Source organism: Diuraphis noxia, unplaced genomic scaffold (assembly GCF_037042655.1).
Source record: "Diuraphis noxia isolate RWA-SAM2 unplaced genomic scaffold, SU_Dnox_SAM2 contig0009, whole genome shotgun sequence".
Classification (NCBI taxonomy): Eukaryota; Metazoa; Arthropoda; class Insecta; order Hemiptera; family Aphididae; genus Diuraphis; species Diuraphis noxia.
Genome location: NW_028301719.1, coordinates 2721742 through 2748912, shown reverse-complemented (window position 1 = coordinate 2748912; position 27171 = coordinate 2721742). Strand labels below are relative to the sequence as shown.

The window sequence follows — 27171 nt, the reverse complement described above, 5'->3', positions numbered from 1 at the left end:
ATGTTGTATATATACGTCTGCAGAGCAGTATTATATATTATACGTATGTATATACATAATCCGGTGGGTGCTCTGGTATACAATAATAATAATAATAAGCGGACTGCAGGCAACATATATAATATAATGTACAGATGAACGGACCTTGATAAAACTAGGGCGGGGTACAAACAGAAGTGATAAGCTTCCTGTGCGAGTCGGCACACGCTCCGCGCGGGCAATAATAATAATAATAATATATATACACGCCCGTCTCGTCCCCCGACGTTCGCGCGAGTGTGCTACGCCATATACTTTATACCTATATATACATATATACATGTATATTATATATATATATACGTTATATGTATACTATATAATATGTACGCCACTGCAACTGCCACTGATGCGCGTCTGTGCAGTTTGCAGTGTACTGCACCCGCCCTAGATCACCAGGGTGTGTACACGCGCGCAGGAGTGATTAATAACCGTTCGGACACAATAGCTGTGGGCAGAGATCTCTGGCCCGTAAAATTGATGCCGACGCCATAATAAACAATTTTTTTTTTTAATGTCGTTTTACCCCGTCGCGCGTGTGCGTAGGGGAGGATGTACCCGCCGTCGTTCGGGTTTATTAGCGTGCTAAAAAGACACGAAGGCCGAAAATATAGCATACACATAATATATAATATTATATCATATATCGTTTCGATCGACGGCCGCCCCGCGGGATTAATGTCACCCGCAGCAGAAGACTCATCGTCGCCACCGATGGTGCTGCCGCGGATCCGATGCCGTCGTCGCCTATCGTGACGACCACTAATATTTATGGTGTATTTTATTATACGACGTGCGATATAGAATAGAACCTACGGCGGTAGGTATATAAGGTGTAACAGGACTATTTAACAAAATAAATATCGATTGCGAATAGATATTACTAAAATTGTGAAATAGTACAGTTACACTTGTATACATATAATACGCCCGAAAAGTAGATGCTTTCACGCGAAGAATAACTTGGGTTTTAATATAAACACGATTTCAATTTAAATACCTCACTAACCAACTGCTTAATACTTTTAAGTTTGTAAGTGAGTTATGAACAATTTTAATTTACGCTTTATTATATATGCATAATTTGTTAAAATTGAACTATCGTAAAAACCCTATCACATAAAAACATAGATAATATGTTCTTAACACCCCAAATTTCATAATTTGTCGATTCGCTCTAATTTTTAAACTAATGGAGCTAAACGCGATCTATAGGTACCGAGTGTAAATTTGCTATGTTACACAATAGATGGATGTGTATCGTCCCCTTAAGGACTATAATCATTATCTTAAGTATATATTTAAGGTTGAATAACTCACAGTATATATATTTTTCAAATTCGTTTTATTCGATGCGTCACAGTTTTCAAAAAGTCATCTGATTTACGATTTACAGTAAAAAAAAAAAAAAGGTGAACTTAATTTGAAAAAGATAAGTTTATATATATCGCCACGGAATAGTCCTTGAATGGTTAAGAAATATAGGAATTTGAAAATAATATGATCTTTATGTAAGTATGCATGAAAATTCTAAAAATGAAAATAAATGTTAATATAGATATGTTGGGTTAAACACCTTGTGTATGTAAATGTGTGAATATCTTTAAACGTGGACTCTTTACTTGTGCAGGTATAAACATAAAACCTATTAACTATACAGTAGGATATAGATTATAGGTACCTACACCCTACACACATATACATATTCAAACGCGAATGCGCGTGAAACCGAAGTAAACCCAAAATGCAAACGATACGACACACGCAAGCCCGCTAATTGTATCCTTTTAATCACCTCTATATATACGGACGGTTCTTAATATAAACTGATAATCCTTTAAATTAGTGCATAATCTCGAATCGTTTTATCGGGAACAGTTAAAACGGAAAACAACTACGATCGTGAATTCAAGTGTATACATATATAGTGAAATAATTTTACCGTGATCATAAGCTCAACACGTTAATTTAATTGTATGAGTGTAATGTGCACACATAATATATTCATGTATATAAAAATGTCCAGCTTTATAATATGGTACAATAATATTATGCAGCTGGTATCGTTTTTCCGCGTCTCGAGTCGGTATGTATTAAGTCTGCTAAAGCTTAGTCCCGTAAACTTGAAATCTCGCCGTACCAGCTTATGTACAATAATTTAATGTTATATATTGATGTAATATTATTTTATTATCTACCTAACTACAGTGAATAGTATGATAATTTCAGTTTTTTAGTAGAAGGTGGCAAAAGTTTTGTCCAGTCCATGTATTTGAAAAAAAAAACAGATCACTTTGTTCGCATGCTAATTTTAACTTACATTTTTAGCTCGATATAATTCTATATAGATTTCTAAAAGAGATCAAACACTCGAAAAGATTAAAATACAATATGAAATAAAACTACAAAGACGAGATTGAAAAATCGAAAATTTATCGATACTTTCTAAAATCATATTATAGAGAGTTTTTGTCGAGATCATGGATGGTGAGATCGTTTTGTTTTTAGAATGTCTATAGATAGTATCAGCATCTACAATATAATATAATATATGATCTAAAAAACTATAAGACATATAAATTATTATCGTTACAATAGTTTTTTAATGCTAACCTAAGACCTAACACCATTAAGTACAAATAATACAATACATTAAACTCAATGTTAAAACTCGATGTTAATACCAGTTATACCTAGAAAATATTATATATCGTTGAAATATTTAAAAAAAATATGATTATATGTTATTTCACCGACCATCGACCCAATAATTGGACTGAGTTTCACAATTATAGATGGTAGAAAATGCCCTCGTCGCTTGCTCCTTTAGAATTACTCAGACCCCCCTGAAATTTTTTTTTAGTTATTAAAAGATTTTCATATACTTCAAGGAAAATTAAATTAGTATAGTTGTAAATTGTAGTATACGTTTTATATATTTTTTATTTTTTTGATATGTATATTGTATATATTTAACTTGTATATAGTAAAGTGTAATGAATTTTAGTTATTAATGTAGAAATATAAGATAATGTACTTATTACCTACCGAAATTTTAAAAAAAATTTCATGTTATTAATTTAAATAATATTTTATTACTTAACATATTTATACTCTAACCCCCCCTCCCCCCCCAAAAAAAAAAAAAAAATTAATAATAATAATGATAAAAATATTTTTCTGGTTACGGACTTGCGGCACTGCCTATCTACCTACCACTATTATTTTACTACAACATAAACCTGCAGAATATATTATTGAGGTATCCCTACAGTTCCCATCGCAACTATCATGCAGCGACGCATTCCGGTGAGAATTCAATAACATCTGTGAGCTGTATAAACGAAATAGTAATGATTATAAGACATTATTATTATGATTAGGTACGAGATTTTCTGAAAACCGTATGGAAAATATTTGGATTTTCGGTTGATCACACATCGTCGTAAGAAAAACGATATGATGCGCATTGTATTACATTATAGCAGGCCCAAATAATATTATTATTTTATACGAAAATCGTTCGACAACGCGTGCATAATAATGTACTCCCGACTTCAAATAATAATAATTATATTATTGAATATTAGGCATTCACGATGAAAACACGATGTAAACTTACATAATACTATTATGCATGTCATGCGTGTAGATAGTACCTAAATATTACAGGGTGATTCATTGATCACGCTCATCCCTATTTTTTATTTAAATAATATTTATTCGAATTCTGATTTTTGTAGTTTTTAAATTATAGTATACTAGTTAAAAACTTTATTTTCAAATTTTGAGTAAATTTTTATTACTTCCAGAATGTCCCGTGGCGATACAAATTTCTGTTTCTCACATGCTAACCCCGCTTTTTTACTGTAAGTTACTTAGTCCCGAATTGTTTTCAAAATTTGATCTAATAGATTTTAGTTATTATTAAATGTTCGTATTAAGAATGACTGCAGTCTTTAAAATTATTTTACAAAATATAAAATAAATCAGAATATTGAATTTAGTATTTACTGTACTTGAACTATTCTTATAAAAAATTATAAATAAATTACAAATAAATTGTGATGGTTTTATATTAATTAGGTACTTAAATTTTCAAACCACCATACGTTTGAAAAACCTCACACTTTCAATGGTCAGTTTTCGTGCATTATATAGTGCTGCAGTGTATATTATAATATGATGACCGATGGCAAAGTGGTTTTTTTGGGTCGTTTTCAGGATAATGTAATAATTCTGTATGGTAGGATGAATAAAAGAATAATGATGGTCAAAGCATATTAGATTATAATTAAAATATATTATATTTGAGAAATATTTAAGGTAAAAACAAAAATAAATCTAACGCATTATAAGAACTTCGCAAAGAAAAAAGTTTAAAGTTATAGAAATATTATATCATCGTGAACGACAGAGCGACATAATAAATTAGGATGTATAATGTTAATAACAACATATACAATATGGACAATGAATATTATGATTATTATAATATCAACGTTAGTATCGGCCATACCACGGCAAAAGAATAACTAAATAAGTATACCGTGCTAATTAAAAGGAACACTGAATTTCTCGGCCGGATTATGGTTGAATAAATCGATTTTTTTTTACAAGCTAGTGGTATATAAATACACATTTTCAGATTAAATTTCCAATTTTTAACCCTCTTGGTACTGCAACTTTTTTTTAAATAGCGACCGTTATTTTTGAGACCAAATTCAGATAGACTGGATTTTAAGTTATTTTGACCAATTAACACCATGGCTCTAAAACAATTCATTATAAAATGCATAAAACCATTTGTAATTATTTATTATTGGTTACTTTTTACATATTTTACGTATACAGTTGTAAATTGTAATCAATTTAAATTAAATAATTTTATATCCATATTATGTTAATCTTATTTATAACACGTATAAAAAAAAATGTTCAAAAAGTAACCAATAATAAATAATATTATAAATGGTCTTATGCATTTTATAATGAATTGTAAAAATGTATTATTTATTAAAATTTGAATGGTTCTCGTTCAGTCAATTTTGGTTTTAGAGCCATGGTTAATTGGTCAAAATGACTTAAAAAAATTCAGTCTATCCGAATTTGGTATCAAAAATAACGATTGCTATTGAAAAAAAAGTTGCATTGCGCATGCGTGTACCAAGATGGTTAAAAATTTGAAACACGCGGTATATAAATAGCCTGGGGCTACCACTAAGTCATGGTAATAATGAAAATCATAGTAATATTGTTATTTTAGTCCATATCCAAAGTAGGATATAAAAACATAGTTTGATGGTAAAATAAAAAATTAATACCGGCCTACCTAGGTAACAGAAAAAAAAAACTAGGATAATAATTAATAATATAATTAATATAATTACGTACTTGTGTACTCCAACGCTTAATCTTGGCTGCCCTGCCCATAGGGTGTACCGGATTGACGAATTGAAAGCCTTCTCCATAGTCCATAATATTGCAATATGAAATTCTACAATATAACACGAAAAATGTCACGCAGAGCTGGTTTCACTTGTGGACGAGACGGGTGCGGTGGAAAAAAAACAAGAGTGAGTCTCCGTCTGACGCGACACGCAGCGGGCGACGATATAATGATAATAATTGTCCATTTTTCACGATGTATATTTTTAATTAGTAAACGATCTGTGCAATGGACACCGCACGTCAACGGCGAGGTGAAGAGAGGGTGTCGGTGTTATCGTGACGAAACCGACCGGAAACGGAAAAAATGTATGTACAATATCAATATCTAAACATCAGCATATTGTTATGTAGATTACGTTACGTGCTTGCGAATGTCATGGAATTTCGAAGGTTACTGCAGAGTTGTCGCAGATGAGCGTACTTGCACTTTGCAGGTGATCACCCTGTGGTCCGTGCGTAAAATTTTACATTAAAAGTGCGAATGTGCTGTAAGAATGTTGGTACAGCTGATTTATTTGGTCAGAAAGCAAAATTTCTCAGAACTCGTCGAATCGCGATAATTGATTTCAAACGGTTATATAGATATTATGTTTAGCGAAAAACATTATTATGGTTACAGTAGTTTTACCAGGAATTTTATCTCGCTATCTGTAATGCGCCCGTTGTCCATGAAGTACAATACTATTATAAATAATAAGACTTTACCATACATCTACGTATATAATATACGGTATCATTTCCGCGGTAAGTAGGTACATCGCGAACCGTCTCGTCCGTGCAGACCGACCGCTTAAAGTCATTTCACAATCCGACCCCTCCCCTCCCCCTCTTAACAAGGGTCGTCGTTACACTGCAGCAGTGCAGCAAGTCATCGCAACGCACACACACCCACGGCCTGCAATAGCGATAATAACAACGAATATAACGAACGTCCACCCTCATCGGGGGAGGGGGGGGGGGGGTGCGACGACGATGGTGACGTGTGTGCGACTGCTGCCGGACAGTGGTCATCGTACACCGCGACGAGACAAATTATTGCGTTAAACACAGCCGGCGGCGGTGAAAATAATGACTTATCCGCAGTGCACACAACAAGTGTGTACTTAAACGTCATCGTCACCTACATATTCATGTATATATGTGTATACGCTAACCGCTGTGGTCAGTATGGTCCGCTTTTGTGTGTCCCTCCGCAGGCCTCGTCCCCGCGGACCGTTATTTATATTAAATGTTATTGTATTTACGCCGTCTATTATAATATAATATTATATTACATTGTTAGCGACATACGCCCGCCAGGAGGAGACACTTATAATAGTAATTCACGTGGAAATCGAATTCTGCCGCAGTTGTTAGTTTCAATTATTACATTTTGTCGTCTACGTGGTTATTCGGCGGCTTTGTACCCGCTCACTATATATACGTATAATATTACATGAAATATATCATTGTGCTCACGCCCTTCTCGTCTGCACCATGTTATAATAATAATATAGCGCCCCGCGGAAATAATTATTGACGAGAGACCTGAACGTGCGCGTTAATTGTATGGTGACCAGATATTAAAAAGAAAAAACGGTAAATTATAATATAAGCTAATATATTATGTGTATATATATATATCAGGATTAGCCAACGAGAAGAGACTCGCGAGCCACCAAATATTATATTAATAAATATGGAAGAGCCAAAATGTAAAAAAAAAGGTCATGCCTATTATTATATAATTTATATATATATATATATATATATATATATATGAGATTAAAAATAAGATAAGGTATCGTAACGGATGATCATTTAACTGAATTGTTATAAGGACTGCGTTAACAAAATATAGTCCTGATTTTAAAAAGCTTACAAGCAAAATAAACACGCAACAAACAAGAAAATAGTAAATAAAGAAAAATGATATCAAAAACACTTTATTTTTACAAATTATTTTCTATACACTGTAATTTAATAAAATATTATACTTTTTCAAATACATAAATTCATGTTTTCAAATTTTTTGTAAAAATGTTACGATAAGATGCGAGCCGCTAAAGTCTATGACGCGAGCCGCGATTTGGCCACCCCTGATATATATCAATATAAGTATAGCATCAATTTAAACTTATTTATTTATTTTTAAACATAATATGCATCACAGATTTTTAATCTCACTAACAGTGAAAAATAAAGTATGTGTTTTTATATAACTAAACTCATGTGATTTTAATGAAGAATAAAATTTATAATAATAAATACTTAAGCAGCCCGCTCCTCCTACTAACCACAGCCACAACTGTGGTATATATAATTTATCAGAGACGAGTTATTTTTTCACGCGCTCGATGTATTTTTTGTTTATAATCATCGACCGCCATGGGCGCCCATTGGGGGGGGGAGATAGGGCAATATATTTTTAACTTTTTTATCAAAACATTAAAATATGAAATAATTGTTGTTATTGTCCCTGTGAGTCTTATTACAAAACCATAATTTCGATATCTCCATTATTTCGGGAGATATCACAATGGGTAATCCTCGCGGGACACACTGCATAGGTATACTATTGTCGCGCACACAGTTTTTGCCCATCACTTGAACCAAACGACGAGTGATGGCTGTCACGTGCGCCACCCCCCCCCCCCCCCCCCCCCCGCAAAGTAGAATCGAAATCGATAATTGGTTCCGATCTATCGAACTCAGTACGATGACTATTATATTATTGCGGGTGATGAAAATTAATAAGCCTCACAGCAAAACACCTACCTCAAGAACGTTGTACGTTTCGCTTTAAACGATCCAAATTCACCAAGCTCTCGACGTGGACACGTTTTTCTCATAGATAATACATGCATTATCTATGGTTTTTCTATGCACCGCGAACAGTGTGACCACCCTATAATATCATGGAAGTATGGAACTACGAGCTACCAGCTCCGATCTGGTAACCATATTTTAATCTTGACGAATACCGCGTTAACGTCTGGTGACATTGCTAAAAAAAGTCATAGAACTACAGAAGCGTCACAAGTTGTAAAATGATCATCGTGTTAAAAGACGATATTATATTTATTGGCAGCTCATCTCAAAAGTTGTTCTTTTAGTATGATAGTCATTCGTGTTCTATTTTAGTATTTTGCAATCGTTATTATCGGATGACCAAAACAATTATGTATATTTTATTATACTGTAACGACCAACGGATCATATGCCATCACTGATATTTGTAACACCATTGCAAACCATGTACATAAAACATAAACTTTAGGTAATAATATAAATAATAAAAAATAATGCTTACTATATAGACATATTATCGTCATCTGTGTATACTCACGTACTATTGTGTCAATTGACACTCTGTTATATTAAGGTACTCTGCACCATCGTAATCAGGTATCATGTCAAGTCAAATAGTTTTGAGCCAACAGCACACACTAACAGAAACTCCGGATGACTATATGTAATACTCGTAAGTCTTTCCTTATATACTAATTAGTAAATACTATATTTTATTAATAATAGATAGTCTTGTATATAAGACATAGGATGAATAATTATAGTTACCACGTCGCAGTAAAAGGATAATATTATATTTTTCTCAATGCTTTAAGCATTTCACAATAGTTGTGATTGTTGTGCGTATCCGCGTTCTATTTTTTTAGTATTGAAATCGTTATTATTGGATGACCACCATGTTATATTATACAGTAACGGATCACAAATGTGTGATACGACGTTACAAACCATAAACATAAATTATAGGTACCAATAAGGAATAATGCTTACTAGACATATTATTAAATATTTATATAGTCAGCCGTCTAGGTACAAGGTACACACGTCACACATACATATTATTATTTTTATTGTTACAGCGTCAACATAGTGGTTATTAGTTTACAATTAGATTAAATAGTTATGTACATAAGAGATTTTTACAATAAAGTTTAAAAATAATGTAAATTAGGTTAAAACATACATATTATATATAGGTAGGTACTTATAAATAATATTTATATTACACGATACACACTAGGTATGCCAAGTTCAATCATTTTGCGCAATGTCACACCGGGAAACTCCAGATGACTATATAATATGATTAATATGATCGTAAGTCTTTCGTTAAACTATTTACCATATTTTTTTTAAAGCTTATTCTAGGCCATTAAGGCTCATCGCCGCTTCTACTATATCTCCCCCATGCTTCTCTATGTTCTGCCAATTCTTTTCCGTTCATAAATCTCAACAACTGAGGTCTTCTTTGACTAGGTCCTCCCATCGTTGCCTAGACGCCTTTCTCTCGGTCGACTTCTGTTCAGTTTCCATTTCGTGATTGCCAGTGTAAGTTCGCCTTCTGCTCTCCAGACGTGTCCTGTCCATCTAATTCTCTGGCTCTTGAGTGCGACAGCTATATTGGGCTCACTATTTAGCATATATAATATTTAATTAAGATATACTTATAAAATATTTTAACTGGAACTTATTATTTGACTAACTCTCCTGATGCACTATATATATTGCTATAGAGTATAGGGTTAAATTCAAAAAGCATTGAAAATTCTCACCTTTTGTGTAACAGGTTCTACAATCCCGATACATATTGCATACGGTATCTCAACGCATAGGCGTAAATAAGGTTGGCTGGGGGGGGCTAAGCTCCCTATACTTTGAATAGCCCTCCCCTAAAACTAATGTCGTAATCTATAGGTACACTACATTATAAGTACCAATAAAGTATTCAATGTAAGCTTCATCTTCCCCCAAATCTCAAACACTGTTTGTGCCTACCTATATGTTTTAACGATATGCTAAAGCTGTTTAGGTTTTTATCCCATGATATATGTATACCTATAATTATAATAATTGTGTCACGTCACTTTTCGGCATTATTTTCTACGTTTATTCTAATCGGCTTGACACCCAGCCAATACATATATTATGATTGTGCTGCAGCAATTATTGCAAGTCAACTAAACAATTATTATTATTTTAGACATCGTGCAATACGGCTTATAGCCTATAGGCAGTGGTGTATTGGTAAATAAATTTATGGGTATACGCACCTAAAAGTAGTTGAATATACCTACCTTAAAAATTTTCTCGCTCCGCTGGAAAAATCATTACACTTAGTATTTAATAATCTTGTATTACTTTATTACAAACACTTACTCTTCATGTGTATATGTATATGCAGTGGCGTATATACCCCCCTATATACGCCCCCCAGTTCACCCTATATTCACCCCCAACCATAAAATTAATTCATATATACTCAGATACTCCACTGTGTGTAATATGTACCAAGTATCAATGTATTATTTTTTTTTAAATTGATTCAATTCATATATATCATAAATAATACAATTTTTTATTATCAAACTTTAAAAAAATTGAACAGTAAAATACTTATATGTTATGTATATAAAACAATAAACAACTATGTTAATAACATATCAAAATTTAAATATTATTATATAAATCATTTTAAAGAATTAACAATTGTCCATAAACTTCTTTTATAAACATCTGTATCTTCTTCTTTCTTTGTAGTTTTTTTTGTTCTGGTGTCATCTGCTGATCTATGATCTATCATTTAGTTTGAAATTACGTATGTTTATTGTTTTATATTATCAATAATCGTACATGATTTTTTGACTATGGATCTATTTTTAACTATTAGATTAACCATACACGGCACACCGCGACCGATTCAGTGTAGGTAATACTGTAATAGGTATACACGATAAAGCAGTGGTTTACAATATATTTTTGAAACTTAGTAAGTATACAATTTGGGAACCGCTGTACATTGATTGTATATACGCTCGGCAGTTTCCGATCGTCTTCGCAAGAACTCGTAGTAGGGTAAAATGTAATTATTATTTTTAAGTTTTTACTTTTGTTTGGTGATAATATGACTAAATTGTCTGATGATAAATTAGAAGCGTGCGTATACCCATGAAAGACTAATTTTCTTAAAGGTATACGCATAAATCCAAAAATAGGGATCCGGGTATACGACGTATACCCGCGTATACCCTCCAATACACCACTGCCTATAGGTACCTAGTTAATACTATATAGGCATTTCTTATATTAATTCTCTCATTCACACGTTTCGAATTGGCCGCAGCCGATCTATGTACAACATTTATAACATTACTTTGTATTCATAAAAATGTTTATTATAGAGTTAATTATCATGGTCGATGCTCGTTATAATAATGTCATATTATGGATTTCGAATAACGAGAAAAATTGTTTATTATTTTGTCGTTACAATGTACTTCACGTAGGGTCGTCGATGTATTATTATTTTATAATATTCTGCAATCCTATGAAATCAGTAGAGCGTGGTATAGATTAAACGCGCGTACACGTAATATACACATTTTTGATTGGCATATTATATTACATCAACGTTCGCCGTGTGCGTGTGTATATAGCGAGGGTTTCGAATGTCAATTTGTTTTTTGACTGTTTGTATTTCACACTATACTTCAAACTGTATATTATGATCTAATATATTTGTACGCGTGCAGTGGTACTCATTACATTTCAAAGGCGATACAACTTTGCCGTCAAATCTCACCCCGGCCGCAGAGTAAAACACCAAATAGAGACACAGAGCAGAAGTGACACGGCGAGCGTATATACCGTGCACCATGATGTGTACGGTTTATCGTGAGTCATTTCACTGTCAAAGAGCATTTATTTTTTTTAATAATGAAATAAATGTATCCTTCCGACCATAATCAAGTCTTATTCTAATTCCCCTTTCGATACTGCAGCACATACAAGGATACATATATAATCTACAATATACATACACGAGAATAACACAATATATAAACCTAATCGCGAACTATGTATATATATATATATACATATAGGGTGTCGGACCGATATATATTGTTTTCCGATTCTTTTGTGCTGCGAACTAAACAAACATCGCGAACCTATTTAGAGGAAATATATATATATACAATATATATATTATATAGGTTTTTTTTTCTCCTGTCGAAATCGCTTCGTCGGACCCTTTTGATCCCTTTGTCCCTTAAAAAAGCAATAGTAAAAATTAGGGTTCGGCGGGAGAACATAAAAGAGAATATATATACAAGGGAGAGAGAGATATATCCGTTTTAAATAAACTTTTTGCGTGCTTAATGATACATAGAGGTGTAAACAATTGCGCGGTCCATTACGCGCCGCTAAATGCAGTGAAAAAAAATACGCAGAACCCTCGTCGGAGGAGAACGAAAATATATAAATGTTTTACGAATATATTCGCGGTCATACGAGGCCGTAAAACTACAAAAGTGTATATATTATAGGCAAATGACATTTTTTTTTTTAACCTTTTCATCATACGAGTGATCTGCAAACCTGCAACGCGGTCCATGTAATGATTCGTAATCCATCGCTGCAGGTAACCGTAATATACTTGTAAAAACGTTTTGAACAGAATATTTTTATTTATTATGATAATTATTAGTTATTATTTTTGAATTATAATCGCATATTTGTAGTAGGTATACCTACCATCTTACTTAAAATATTAATAAGCTATACCTGATCCATCTGCGTTTTGAATATCTATAGAACTCTGTATCAAATACATTTCGGAAATATGAGTTTTAGATTTGTGTTTACTCTTAAATGCACGTAAAACAATTTATGTAAGTATTTGATATTAATTACTGCGCAGTATAATATATTATGCTACAATGATATGACATAATCAAATTATTGCAATTTAAATACCTGCAGCAGTTTGATATTAACTTTAAGATTTTCCCGTTTTGTAGTTAATTATAATATTATGAATTGTATAATATGTTTTGCCACATATAATATTATACATGAGTAGTCAATCTCAGAGCAATAGTCGACTCTATAGACTCGTTAAAAAAAAAAATTATAAAAACGAATTATTGTACAAGATTTATAATCTTTTATTATACAATTATATATATATTGTAAACATTTTATGTAAATCCTAAGGGATTTCTGTCGAGGTTTAAATTAAATTTTAAAAAATCTCAAAACCTAGTCAAGTTTTACTTTTTGAAATAAGTTTTTCTTTCTTTGCATTAAACGTAGATTTACTCTAGAATCACTGATATAATAAAAAAATTCTTCATCTCTTATAATATAATTATTTCTAAAATACTTGTTTTATAGACGGGGTATTGAGTAAAAAGTAAGTAATTAATGATAAAAAATGATTGTGGACCTTTAAACGAGGAAATTTAATATAGAGCAATGTATACCACTTATTTTTTGCATAATATCGAATAAGAATTTCTGATTTCTGAACAAATGCGACCGTTATCAAAGATAAAACATAAAACAAATATGTTATAAAATTAAATCGAAATAAAATAAGACTTAAAATATTTATAATTTTTAAAATTAAACAAAAATAAAATGAAATTTGTATTGAGTAGGATATATGACCATATGGGTATAATACTCAAAGGCTTACTAGAAGATAGAAAGTGTTATTGCGCTAAATATGTTGTGAACCTTTAACAGTAAAACTATCTTATTGTTTATTGCTAAAACTTAAATGTTAAATAAACACAGAGATGTCAGACAACCTATATAAATCACTGATCCCCAAGAAGACAACCTTAAGAAAATTATTTCCTATCTAAAAACAATTATCAAAAAATACAACTCTATTTTAACACTATTCTGTAAATTATTACGATCACACTATTTTGCAAGTTTAATAAATATTTATTTGAGCAGTTAAAGCTGTAACATGAAAATAAAAATGCCTATTGTACAAAATAAATGATTAAGTTGTGAAGTCCACTCATTTCTGAAACTTAAGTATAAAAAATTTTGCGATTTTCTAAAACTCTAATTTAAAAATTTATTAAATTAAAATACCATACAAAATATATTTCCTTTATTATAAATTAAAAACAATTTACATACATCCAGTTAAATAATAATTCATGTGTATCATAACTAAAAAATTAAATAAGTGGTATAAAGCTTAAAGATTCTTAAACTTTAAGTTAAAATCTTTAACACGTTTAAATGACAATCACGTCACGTCGGTTAGTATAGTTTTAGTGCACTAGCTGTTACAATCAAGCACGTATCCAGGATCAATTTTCGGGGGGGGGGGGGGGGGGGGGTTAAAATATTTTTAATACATGAACTAAAAATACATAGTTAATAGTTATATTATAATTTGATCAATTATATTATACACTACGAAATATTATAATGTAATAATGTATACAAAATATAAATAATTTAAAAAAAATTGTTGTAAAAAATATTTAATAAATTAACTAAAAATTAATTGTAACTTACAATTAAACTATTTTCAAATTGTCCATATCAAATCTGTATGTATCTGAATCATAATTAAAAATTTAAAATATTTGCACGAAAATGTATAGTTGGAAGTCAAAGAATATTTTTATACATTAAGTAGGTAGGTTTTATGTATGCGGTATAACTATAGATACACATGCTTTACAAAAGTATCCAATTTTAAATTATGTTCACTATGCCACTTATTTGAATATTATTTCAAACCAGTCCTCTTTATAAATATTCATACGAATAACTATATATTTTTTGATTATGTGTTATTTATATAAAAATAATTTTCTTAGCATTTTAAAGAATGTATTGATGTATTGATATAGTATAATATAATTATATATTTATTCACCGTCTTAGGAATTATAGCGTAAGTATTATTATTATTATTGATCAGTATGTAGCCCGTAGGTAAGGTACTTACACAAGCTACTAAAGTTATTCAACTAATAGGTAAACATTTAATGTGTATAATATTTGAGATTATTTTCAAAGAAATTATAAAATCCCGAAATTCAGATATCAATAATATTATATTATAGCCACGGACTATGATTAACAGGACTGGAAACGAACAATAGTGCACAGTATAATGATATGATCCACATTTGTTACGGATGGTCAACGAGCGATTGTAGCGCCATCTCCTAGTTAATTGTGAACAAACCTAATATTAAATTAAATTAAAAATATTAATTAGAATATTAAATTAATTAACTAACTAGTAGTTGTTTACATTGAAAAATACTATTTCCCTGGCTATTTGATTATTGTTTACACAACTGAATTGTTTAAAAATTACGGACTAAAAAGTCTGTTCTAAAAATATAATCTTTGTCTATGGTGCTAAAAATAAACAAAAGATGAATAGCTATTTTTTTATGATATGTATACAATTACCATATATCCGTATTCATTGGAAAATTTTACGTGTAATATTAATTATCAATCACGGTGATCGTATAAAAAACTGTAATGAGGTGGATGTTTTTATATTTTTTAAAATGGTTTATAAGTGCTCAGTATTAAATTGTAAGAGTCATGATAAAACGTTCAGAAAGTATACTCTATTTTCTGTACCTGCTGACCCCATATTAAATAAATTATGGAATAATGTAGTTTCTGAAAATAATAATAAAGCTACTGTTGTGAAAAAAATATGTGAATTGCATTTTACAAATGATGATTTGGTTCGATCTTATGTAAATTGGCCAGATGATGTTTCTGATCCACTGGAAGTGAGTACCTATTTAAAATATTTATTATACCTACTTCCCGAAAAAATTTTTGCAATGTATCATATTATTTTAAAATTATTCATTAGATACTATTATAGTTGATAACTCTTTACTACCTTATATTTAATTTTTTTCCTAGAGGAGTATTCCTAAGTTACAAAAGGGTGCTGTGCCATCATTATTTGGTAATACTGTTAACAAAAGCTTTAATGACTGCTCAGAAATCACACCAATACTTGCAAGGTCACAATTCTGCACAGAGGTATGAAAACCATATCATTTTTTCATTACATAAATATTATAAAGAAAAAACATGTTTTTAAAATGTTTTATTGAGTAGGTAACGTTAATATTTAAATTTTATTTTTGATCAATATTGGTTGAAATGTTTTAAACTGTATATTAAAAGTATCATACAAATGTATTGGACTAATGATTGATGGATAAATGGGACACTGGACAGTCTTGTATATTATATATTATATATTATATATAAATATTGCATTTATTTTATTAATATGTTACAGTATCCATTATGTCGTAAAAAACTTGATTGGACTTGTAGTACACCAATAATCGACTCATCTAGTATAAATTCAAATTGTAATTCTCTGGAGATACAAGTGCCTCTTTCTGATTATAATAGTTCTTTCCATAGCAATTTTCAAACCTTAAATAATTCAGACAATCATCAGGTAAATACATCTATTTCTGTTTTATATTTCATTCCAATAAATTTAATGTTAGGTATGTATTTTTTTTAAATCAAGGAATTTCAGTTTATTACATTTTTCAAACAATTAAAATCTGTTAATCTTCCGACTGGATGGAGTTGCATTCAAAATGAAACTACATTAGTCTTTTTTTCAATGCAAATTCAAAATGATGATATCCCTAAAGCTACTGTTGAAAAACAAATAGTTATCCTACATAATTTTCAAGTTTCATGTTATGCTTTTAATGTCAAATTGAAACCCTCAAATTTTAACTTGAATAGTTTTGAAATTGGACCTAATAACATTGAAGAAGTTGTTAATTTATTAATGTTACTTGATAAAAAAAGTATCTGTATTGGTGGCCCGAAAGCAGTTAATTTTTCAGGTAAGTATTTAGTAATTTATTTTATATAATTTCACCAAAATTATTACCAAGTATTACCTTATTTTTATTTTTAGGTATTTCAGTCAAGAGTGCAAAACTAAATCATGGCACATGGCATCATTATAATTGTACAATTGTTATGGATTCACTTGGTATTAATAGGTGCAAAGAATGTGAAAAACTATTTGCCATATTTAGAGTATATAAATCTAGATATACAAGTGGCAATGTGAAAAAAAATATTTCTCAAACATTAACACCTAATAGAAAACGTTCTTTGTCAAACATAGTTAAACAAAAACATAAATTACAAGTATCTAATGTTAGGTACGATATAAGTTACGTAATATATGTATGTCTGTAATATTTCAATTAATATTTCATTTTCTTTGTAGACTTAAGAATAATATGCAAAAAATAATTAGTAATCTTGGAAATTTGCAAAAAAAAATGGAAAATATGACGCTTGATAATTTACTATCTGATGCGAATTTGAATGAACCACAAAAAGTTCTAATAAATGAAATTATAAAAACCAGCTCTGTTAAATCCAGAAATCGCAGATATTCTGAGAATTGGATATTACTGTGTATTTTATTTCATATTAGGTAAAACTATTGTTTTCGGTTAATTGAATTATGATTTGTTTATATGTTCTTAAATTAATTATGTTATTATACTTATGACAGATCTCCTAGTGCATATTCTTTTTTACGTGTACAAGAAATATTACCTTTGCCATGCCCCAGAACTATAAGAAATTATCTTTCATTTGTTCAAAATCAGTGTGGATTTGATAAAAAATTCTTTTCAATACTAACAAAAAAAATATGCATGTTCAATGATCAACAAAAGCATGGAAATTTGATTTTTGATGAAATTTCATTGCGGACAAGCATTTCTGTAAATTGTACTACTCTAACCTACAATGGCTTAGAAGATTTTGGTCATGATATGCCTAGTGAACATTATGGCCAAAAAGCTGATCATGCTTTAGTATTCATGTTTCAAAGCTATGCTGCTAATTTCTCTCAACCAATTGCTGTATTTACATCAAAAGGACCAGTTAAAGGTATATTTATACAAAAACTTACTACATTTAAAGTACTTTATATAATTTATATAACTGTAAATTATGTAATATTTTTAAGGTTATATACTAGCTCAGCTTGTCATTAAAGCTATTTGTTTACTTGAAAATTCTGGTGCTATAGTAGATGGTTTAGTTAGTGATGGTGCATCCACTAATCGGAAGTTATGGAATGAATTTGGAGTTAGTGGAAAATTGGAAGAGACTAAAAACTTTTTTATGCACCCGCTTAATGACAAAAGGAAAGTATATGTTTTTAGTGATGCACCACATTTAATTAAAACAGTAAGGAATCGCTTACATAATAATAAGTATTTAAAGGTATGATTAAAAATAACTATAATTTTTATCAAATAATTAAAATCTGTTTTTATTTTTTATTGGAAATATAATAGGTATCTGATACTAAAAAATGTATAAGTTGGTTTCATTTTGTAGAAATGCATAAAATAGATACAATTAATGACACTCATGGCCAGATTAATTTAAGAGTTTGTCCAAAAATTACTATGAGACATTTAAATCTGGATACTTTATCCAAAATGAGTGTAAAATTAGCCACTCAAGTAATTGAAATATTAAAAATATTGTTTGTAATTTGTGTTTAATTGATATTAATATGTTTTAGGTTCTGAGTAATTCAATGGCTAATGCTTTGGAATTTTATAGAAACCAAAAGTGTATAGGCCTTCAAGGAAGTGAAGAAACTCAAGACTTTGTGAAAAGATTTAATGATACGTTTGATGCATTAAATCGAAGGCACAAAAATGAAGGAATTAAGTTAAATAGTACTGATTTCAAGGTAAATATACTTTATAATACACAATAAGAAATTTTAGTTTTAATTTAAAATTTTTTTTAGTTTCGCAATTAATTATTAACTTTGTTAAAAAAGGTTTTGGAAAGCACAATCAATTGGCTAAATATTTGGGAACAAAATAATAAAGATGGTAAAATATCTGATGATGAATTTCTAACTCGGCCAACTGCTGAAGGCCTAAGAGTTACATTGCAATCAACTATAGATTTGTCTAAATATTTATTGAGTGAATGTGGGTACCATTATGTCCTCAGTAATAAATTTAACCAAGATCAGATTGAGGTGAAATTAATATTAAATTATTATTTTAACAGTTATTGCAATGTAATAAATATTATATTATTCATTGTATTATCATAAAAAAAGAAACTACGAACTGTATAGTTTAGTCCTGGATACTAATAACATTTTTTCAGTTGTTTTTTGGCACAATACGTCAAGCAACTGGGCCAAACGATCACCCTTCAACTCCCACGTTTCTTCAAGTATATAAGATGTTGTCTCTGTACTCTGTTTTAAAACCTCCTAAAACTGGTAACTGCAAAATCTTGGATTCATCTTCTCCTAAAATATCTATTACAGATGTTAAGCAAATATTTAGTGATACTGGTAAATAACATCTCATAAAGTTAAAATAATATAAGCTATTGATAAATCTAATTTGAATGGTTTAAAAATAAATTAAAATTAAATTTTTTATATTTATATTTTAAATATTTAATTTTGTATTTTTTTTTTAATTTTCAGTGTGTAACAGTAATGATACAGCTGTTACTACAAGAAGTAGTATAGTTTCAAATTTCAAATTAAAACTTGATACATTGATAAAAGAAGGTAACTGGGAACCAGAATCTGTATTTGAAGACCACAATTATTTCCAGGCATCTACTATAAATTGTGTTATTTATTATGTTTGTGGATATATGTGTAGAAAAATAGTTCAATCTACAAAATGTAATGTTTGTTTGGAAATTTTGAAAGGTTCTACTGAACCATCTAATATACCAGAAGCAACCTTGACATTATTAAAGTCAAATGGAAAACTAATTTATCCTAATTTTCATGTTTTCAATTTGGTTTTAGTTTTAGAAAAAGGCTTCACTATATACTGTACAGAAATCGATGTATTTCAATCAACTCTAAATTATATTTTAGAGAACTATACAATAACATTTCCATGTGATATTCATTCTTCAGAAATTGTAAAAACGATAAGTGTTTATTATGTAAGAATGCGAATGCGGCAATATTGTGCAATGCAAAATCGTCAACAAAAGAAAACATTTGTAAAAAAAAAAAAATTAAGTAAATTAACTACATCATAAAATTGTTAAATAATTACTATATTATACAAATTATAGTTTTAAAATTATATTTTTTGTTTTTGTTCATTGTTAATTTTTGTCTTTATATTTCAAAATATTTAATATAGAAATTAGTTTATTCATTTAACACAATGAATATAAAATATTCACTATTACTATGAAAAGTTTATAACAATAATTAATAAGCTTTAATTAGTTGAAAAATAACTAAATATCTAGATTTATATTATACATATTTTATAAGAAAAAAGTGCAATTATAATTATGACCAGTTTTTGAATAAAATTATATATTTAATAGTTTTAATAAATTATTTTATTTATTTAATATTTTAATGGTACAAAATCATTGGCGCAACTAGGGGGGGTGCTTTGGGTCCTTAGCACCCCCTAAGTCTAAATTAGCACCCCCTAAAAATCGCTTAAGAATTAAAAAAAAAAAAAATTATCGAATTATAATTATAACACAATAGTAATTTTTATAATATAACATTTTGTTATTTATATGTTGAATTATTGGATGTGTTGATTTTAATTTATTAGAAATAAGGATGTCGAAGCGGTCTAGTTATTTTAAATAGTCTGTGCTATATATATATATATATATCTGTATGGTATATTTTAATCAGTACCAAACATAATAATATAATCTGGTATTCCCTGATAACCCTTTAGTTTTAGTTGTTAATATAGGCAAACATATAGGCAAATAGTGGTGTTAGGTCCCATCGAGTCACAGAAAAACCTGGAGCTTAAGCACCCCCTACTTCAAATGTCTAGTTGCGTCAATGTACAAAATACTTATATATTTTGTATTTGTCTTTTTTCATCAGCTTCATATACTGCAGTATTCGGTGACTTACTCAATTTTATAATATATGACTAATAGATAGCGCTATAATCGCTCATTAACTTTCCGTAACAGACCTTGTTCAAATGATAAGGGTTCGTTTCCAGTCCTGTTAATCATAGTCCGTGATTATAGCTTTAGGTACTTATTGATTAGAATTTGCGATGGCCTATTACTGATAATAATTTGTTTACGTTCAAAATAGAAAAATAATACACCATAGTACCATGATGAAACATTACATGCCCACGCTGATACTGAAATTATTAATAAAGGAGTTGGTATTGATTCAAAAATAATATATAAATAATAATATACCACTATATATTTATCCAATGTAATGATTGTAATGTAAACATTAATCCTAATAATTAAAACCAAAATAATTAACAATAATAAGCTAAAGACGGTTTAAATATTAAATTCTTTGTTTTTAATCATCAATACAATGTATAATGGCGTAAAATGGTATGAAACAATAGGTATGTACATAATAGTAAAATCCATATATTGAGAACCATAATATAACATTGAAACCTTAATAAACAACATGATTATTATATAATTTAATATATTCTAAAAATCTAGACGAACGTCGTTAAAGTTGTAACAGATGCTTTGGTATTGATAGATCTCTCCATAAAAACAAACAATAATTGAACAAATTTAATTGGTTCGTGAATCAATACAATTTTTTCACAAAAAGAGAGTCTTATACATATTTATGATTGTGCCATCGCATACATTTACAGAGTTAGTTGTACAATAAAATATCGTTAATTTAAGTTATAAATATTTAAATTATAAATCGTTAGTTTATTAAGTAAATAACATGAAAATATTTTAATATAATTAATATGAAGTATTCATTAGGTGCTTAAAAAATATTATAAGTTTCTTTTTTATAAATATCTATAATGTGAGTGTTTACTGTTTAGTTTCGTACGATTAAAATCTAAAATTTTAGATACATTATTAAAGAGGAGTTCATTGTATTTTCTCTTCTCTCTGATCCACGCGTGACATCAAATTTTAATCATAATAATTTCTAAAATTAAAATTAAACGATTTTTCATAACATTTAAAGGTATGATTTTTACCTATGGCATCTCGTAGGCTTCTTGTTATATTTTAATTTTAAAGCGTTTTATGAGAATTACAAACAATTTACAATTTTAAAAACTCATAACTCGCTCTAAAGTTAAAATATAATAAAAAGCCTACGATTTGCTCCTGATAAAAATATTAGGTATACCTTTAAATTTTATAAGAAGTAATTTTACTCCAATTTTAGAAATTATTATGAAATTATGATCGTGACCATTATTCTGAACGTAATGTTCACTATGTTACTCGTGGGTCAGAGAGAAAAAAATGAGCTGACATCCACTTAAAAGTGTTTCATTCAAAGTCCGACATTTCTTACCACTATCGGTTTTCGATAATTTAGAGAATTTCAGAGCCGTCCCTAATATAGAAGTAACAAAAATTTAAAAATTTGACACTTCGTAGATTTGTAAACGAATGAAACCAACAAATCGTGCTATCATAATAATGATGGTCGTGTATAGTGGTGGTCGATAGCCAAAACTTGACATTATTTGTAAGTTGTAAATATATTCTTTATCCTCACTCGGTTTAGGTTCTTATTTTAGTTTCGTTGTTAAACAGTTTTTGGTGGGGATTTTTCAAACATTTCGGGGCTCGAACCCTGCTAAATATGTGCATCCCTCGTATATTCGAGCCAAAGTATATAGGTACACGACTGCTACCAGTTATATCCGGTGGAGGGGGGGGGGGTTGTCACGAAAACGTCTCGCTCGCCGCCCCACACGCTTTATGTCATACACTACGCGTAATAAACAATAATAATAATAATAATAATCATAATAAATACGACCGCGGCCGATCCCCTCTATGGCCATATATAACATTATACTATTATATTATATTGCGGACGGTGGTGCGGATATAATAATGGTACATATAGCCGATGCTAATCACTGCAGCAGCACCCGCCGTTGTTCGGGTCCAGAGTCAATCAGAACAAACAATAATAATAATAACAGTTATATAACAGAAAATAAAACGTACGCGCCGCGGAGGCGAGACCTTATGTGCGGTTTTTCGGTTACAATGACGACGGCGGCAGATGTCGCGTAACGGCAGCGTGTGCGCGCGCGAAAAACCCTGCGGGAACGCCGCGCCTGGTTTACGCCCACGCGTATACAATAAATGTAAAAACTCCCTCCCCGAGGTGGTTCCCGGCACTCGTAGTCGTCGTCGTCTTCATCCGGTCATCGTCGTCGTCGTCGTAGCGATTGATGTCGTTTGGTGTATAAGCTCACTGCAGGGTGTAATGTAATATTATGGCCATATTACGTACACCCGAGATTTACCCCGATCTCGATACGAGTTCTATTTCTGACGATTTGTTCGATGTCATCGTTACGACGTTGAAGACTAAATTGGAAGGGAGTGGGGGTTATTTAGATATTTAGAACAGTGATTGATGTCAGACACGCGCGGTGTCTATTGCCGATTGCCATTATTCTAAAAGTTCGAACAACATCCACGCGTATTCATAACAGAAAAGTCCTAAGTTATTGATTCATAAAAAACCCGCGACGATCGTGGTATACCTACTTTTGTACCACACAGTGTAGAGGTAGTACATAGGCACTAGAAAAAAAAACGATTGCCCGGAATTTGCATTTTAAAGAGTCGTTCACGAAAAAGAAAATATTCGTTTTTTTTCTAAATAAATTTGCTATTAGTTTCTAAAAATAAAATGGTTATTTATTACGATTGGTAATGATTTTTTACCTTAAAAATCTTCGCAGTTTACATTTAATGAAGTTTATAACGGGGAAATCAACGCGTATACGAGGGGTCATATACTATTTTATAAGACATAAAATCCAAAATAGTTCCCAAAATATTCGAATTTCTTCTGAAAATATTGTTATTATGTAAGAGATAATTTTTTTAAGTAATACAATAAAAACAATGTATTATCCCATTATAAATCGCGTAAGTATAATAGGTAGATATAGAAAAAATCATATAATTAATTCACACAAATGCAATATATTACTATAATTTTGGGTAAAAAGAATGAACAAGAGGCAACACCACGCGCGGGTGGATCTAGGTGAGAAGAATGAGGAATTTGCCCTCTCAAAGTACTATATAGTTTGTATTAGCCCGTGTTTTCCTCTGTAGTGGACATATTATATAAATAGTCTGACAAATTGAATTTTATAAAAAAAACTTTTTGTTGAAGTATACATTAACCACCCTCAAGTGATTTCAAAACTGGACCGATAATACACATTAAATGAATTATGATAAATTATTGCACATTATATTATTTACGTCGAAATTTCGACGTGAAAATCTTTAAAAATATTCTGTTTTAGTAAACAATTGTTAGTTACGAATTTTTTTCCGTTATTTTTCAGATGATGTGAGTAGATTGAAAATTACCAAATAATAGTATATACTACTGTGGTGAAGAAGTGATCCTCAGAATTTTTGTCAAAAACTATTCAGAGAAAATCCAACGAAATAACTGGGAACATTTATATAAAGGTACAAGAAAAGTTATATATATATTAAATTTATATACTATATTATTGTTACTATTAACCACCAACTAATTAAAACACAAAGAAACTTTGACAAACTGTCGAGATCTGCTGAGAATCAGTTACATATCTTTTTTAAGTCGCTTTCCACAAAATTTACAAGTTTTTATAGAATACCTATACAATTATTTATTATTAATAATTATAGGCTATAGTATAACCGTATATATTATAGTTATATATTGTATGTAAATTGTATATTCATTCGCATGCACAAATAATAATAATAAGTACTGAATGATAATTGGCTTAAAAAAATTCAATTACTGTCGGGTCACCATTAATCAAATTTATCAACTGCTGCAGGCGTGTCGGTTTTAGCACAGGTACAAATCGCAGAATATAATATACAGAGTTCAATAATTGGTAAATTAATATTTTGTACAACGCTCGTCAAGACTAATAATTGTCGAGTTTAATCGGATATGAAAAAAATCATATAGAAATTAAAAACAAATTAGAACACAATAATACTATTAACAGCAGTATAATAATTATTAAAAACCTGCAGATGGGGAATTGTCGACGATTCGTAATTATTATTATTATTTTTTTTTTTTGCTTTCGGTTTTCTTTGGTTTCGATAATTTCGATATACTTGTATATTTGCAAGTCAGGAGTATACATGTTAATAAACATTGAAAAATCCTGAATTACTTTAGTCATCTTAAAAATTCCATACATTTAATGATCCTATTTATATCCCATCTTGTTTATTCATTTGAGTCAAATAGATTATTAATCACTCATAAATTATAAGTTATAATTATTCGGGATCAATATAACTGTTGATAAAACGAAACTTATACCTTGAGGCTCAATAGATGACCCTTGATACTATTAAGTTCTTCCTTCTTCGAGTCTAGATAAAATGCCGTTGTACAATTAATTTTATTAAACACGATTTTCACAACGTATATTCTGGATTATTTTGTAACAGTGACATACAATTCATTATAGGTACCAGGTATCAGGTTTATTAATGTTAGATTATTGGTAGGTATATTAGGTTTATTGTGTATGTGTACTGTGTAGCCTTTATATTCCATGTAGGTGGGGATTTAATATTATAACGTGTGTAGATCGTTTAAATTCTTAGAGTCTAGTTAAACGCCTTTGTATATTATTATTAAACACATCTTGCAATATTTATTTTAAATTATTTGCTTGTGGAATGGAAATTTTAATCAGATTACATAATAATCATAATATTATATGCATAATATAAATATCTAAAACTTAATTATATGACTATATAATGTAGACACACAATTCGCTCGAAAGTGGTGGTTATTGTATTTTATTGTATGCGCTGCAGTGGCTGCACTATTACTGCAATATCGCGACGTCATCCAATTCATTAGTGTGTTATATCATATTGGTGTACACGCATTAGCGGCCATTTCTAATCAAGTTTTTATGTGCTTACATTTTTAACCGTATAGCGGCGGGTATGTGTTTTATAGTAGTTCCGTATGACAGTTTGCAATTTTTTTTCGGGGCTCTAAATCCGCGTAAACCCTAATCCTTCCAGATGTGATATTATTATGTTGCGAACCCTCCGTTTGTCGTTAATCCAATAACAAATAAATAGTATATATGTATTTTTTTTCTAAGGGAATAGGACATTTGGACGGTTTTTGCAGTAGCTGTTAATTTAAATTGTGGTGTGAAACCATTAAATGCATCAAAGTGTGCACAACATATACATATAATATTATAAAAATAGCCAACACCTCAAAATTGATTAAAAGTACATATTTAATATGTATATTAAAAAAGTATATAATATAATAATGATCTAATAATACTATATATTTTAATATTTATATGGAGCAATCTATTTAACATAAGACACTCATCGTTATTTCACTATAACGTCTTTGAAATTATTTCTTTTACATAATTTTAAGTCTTTGGAAAACAAAATTTTGTGGTTCTGCTTGTATGTCGTATACATTCGTAGTTATAATAAGTTATTATTTAACATCGCCGATGCACCTAATACCTATTATTGTATACACACAACACTATTGCCTCATGATAAATTACATTCTTCTCATAGTTCAATCGTGTTTTAACACGACTAGATTTTTATTGACAATTTTCATAAGCTGATATTAAAGGATATCCTTTATAATATTATACTAATCTTAATGCGTGTAGTACACGCGTATATAATATATCTATACATATACACATCAACATACATAATATAGGTACTCGTATTCCCAATAACCTTAAGTAGCACCGATTC

At 30.0% G+C, this 27171-nt stretch overlaps 1 protein-coding gene and 1 long non-coding RNA gene across 4 annotated transcripts in view; one reads left to right on the top strand and one right to left on the bottom strand.

Moving 5' to 3' along the window:
• The window catches only part of LOC149054254 (uncharacterized), a 229629-nt gene that overhangs the window by 35022 nt on the left and 167436 nt on the right, over nucleotides 1–27171 (bottom strand). The window contains exon 1 of one of the 3 annotated variants that reach the window (XR_016192298.1): nucleotides 5434–6009. The exons of 1 other annotated variant lie outside the window; for it this stretch is intronic. This is a non-coding gene — a long non-coding RNA (uncharacterized LOC149054254). Of the gene's footprint in view, nucleotides 1–5433; nucleotides 6010–27171 lie in introns of those variants that run through there. One more of the 3 variants, XR_016192296.1, reaches the window with a different exon arrangement.
• LOC149054257 (uncharacterized) overlaps nucleotides 16949–27171 on the top strand; it is a 30258-nt gene continuing 20035 nt past the window's right edge. Inside the window, exons 1-10 of the mRNA XM_089230513.1 lie at nucleotides 16949–17180; nucleotides 17255–17507; nucleotides 17576–17788; nucleotides 17870–18284; nucleotides 18349–18555; nucleotides 18750–18836; nucleotides 18899–19072; nucleotides 19166–19372; nucleotides 19507–19699; nucleotides 19838–20395. Coding sequence (XP_089086639.1) covers nucleotides 16949–17180; nucleotides 17255–17507; nucleotides 17576–17788; nucleotides 17870–18284; nucleotides 18349–18555; nucleotides 18750–18836; nucleotides 18899–19072; nucleotides 19166–19372; nucleotides 19507–19699; nucleotides 19838–20395 — 2539 coding nt within the window. The remainder of the gene's footprint in view (nucleotides 17181–17254; nucleotides 17508–17575; nucleotides 17789–17869; nucleotides 18285–18348; nucleotides 18556–18749; nucleotides 18837–18898; nucleotides 19073–19165; nucleotides 19373–19506; nucleotides 19700–19837; nucleotides 20396–27171) is intronic.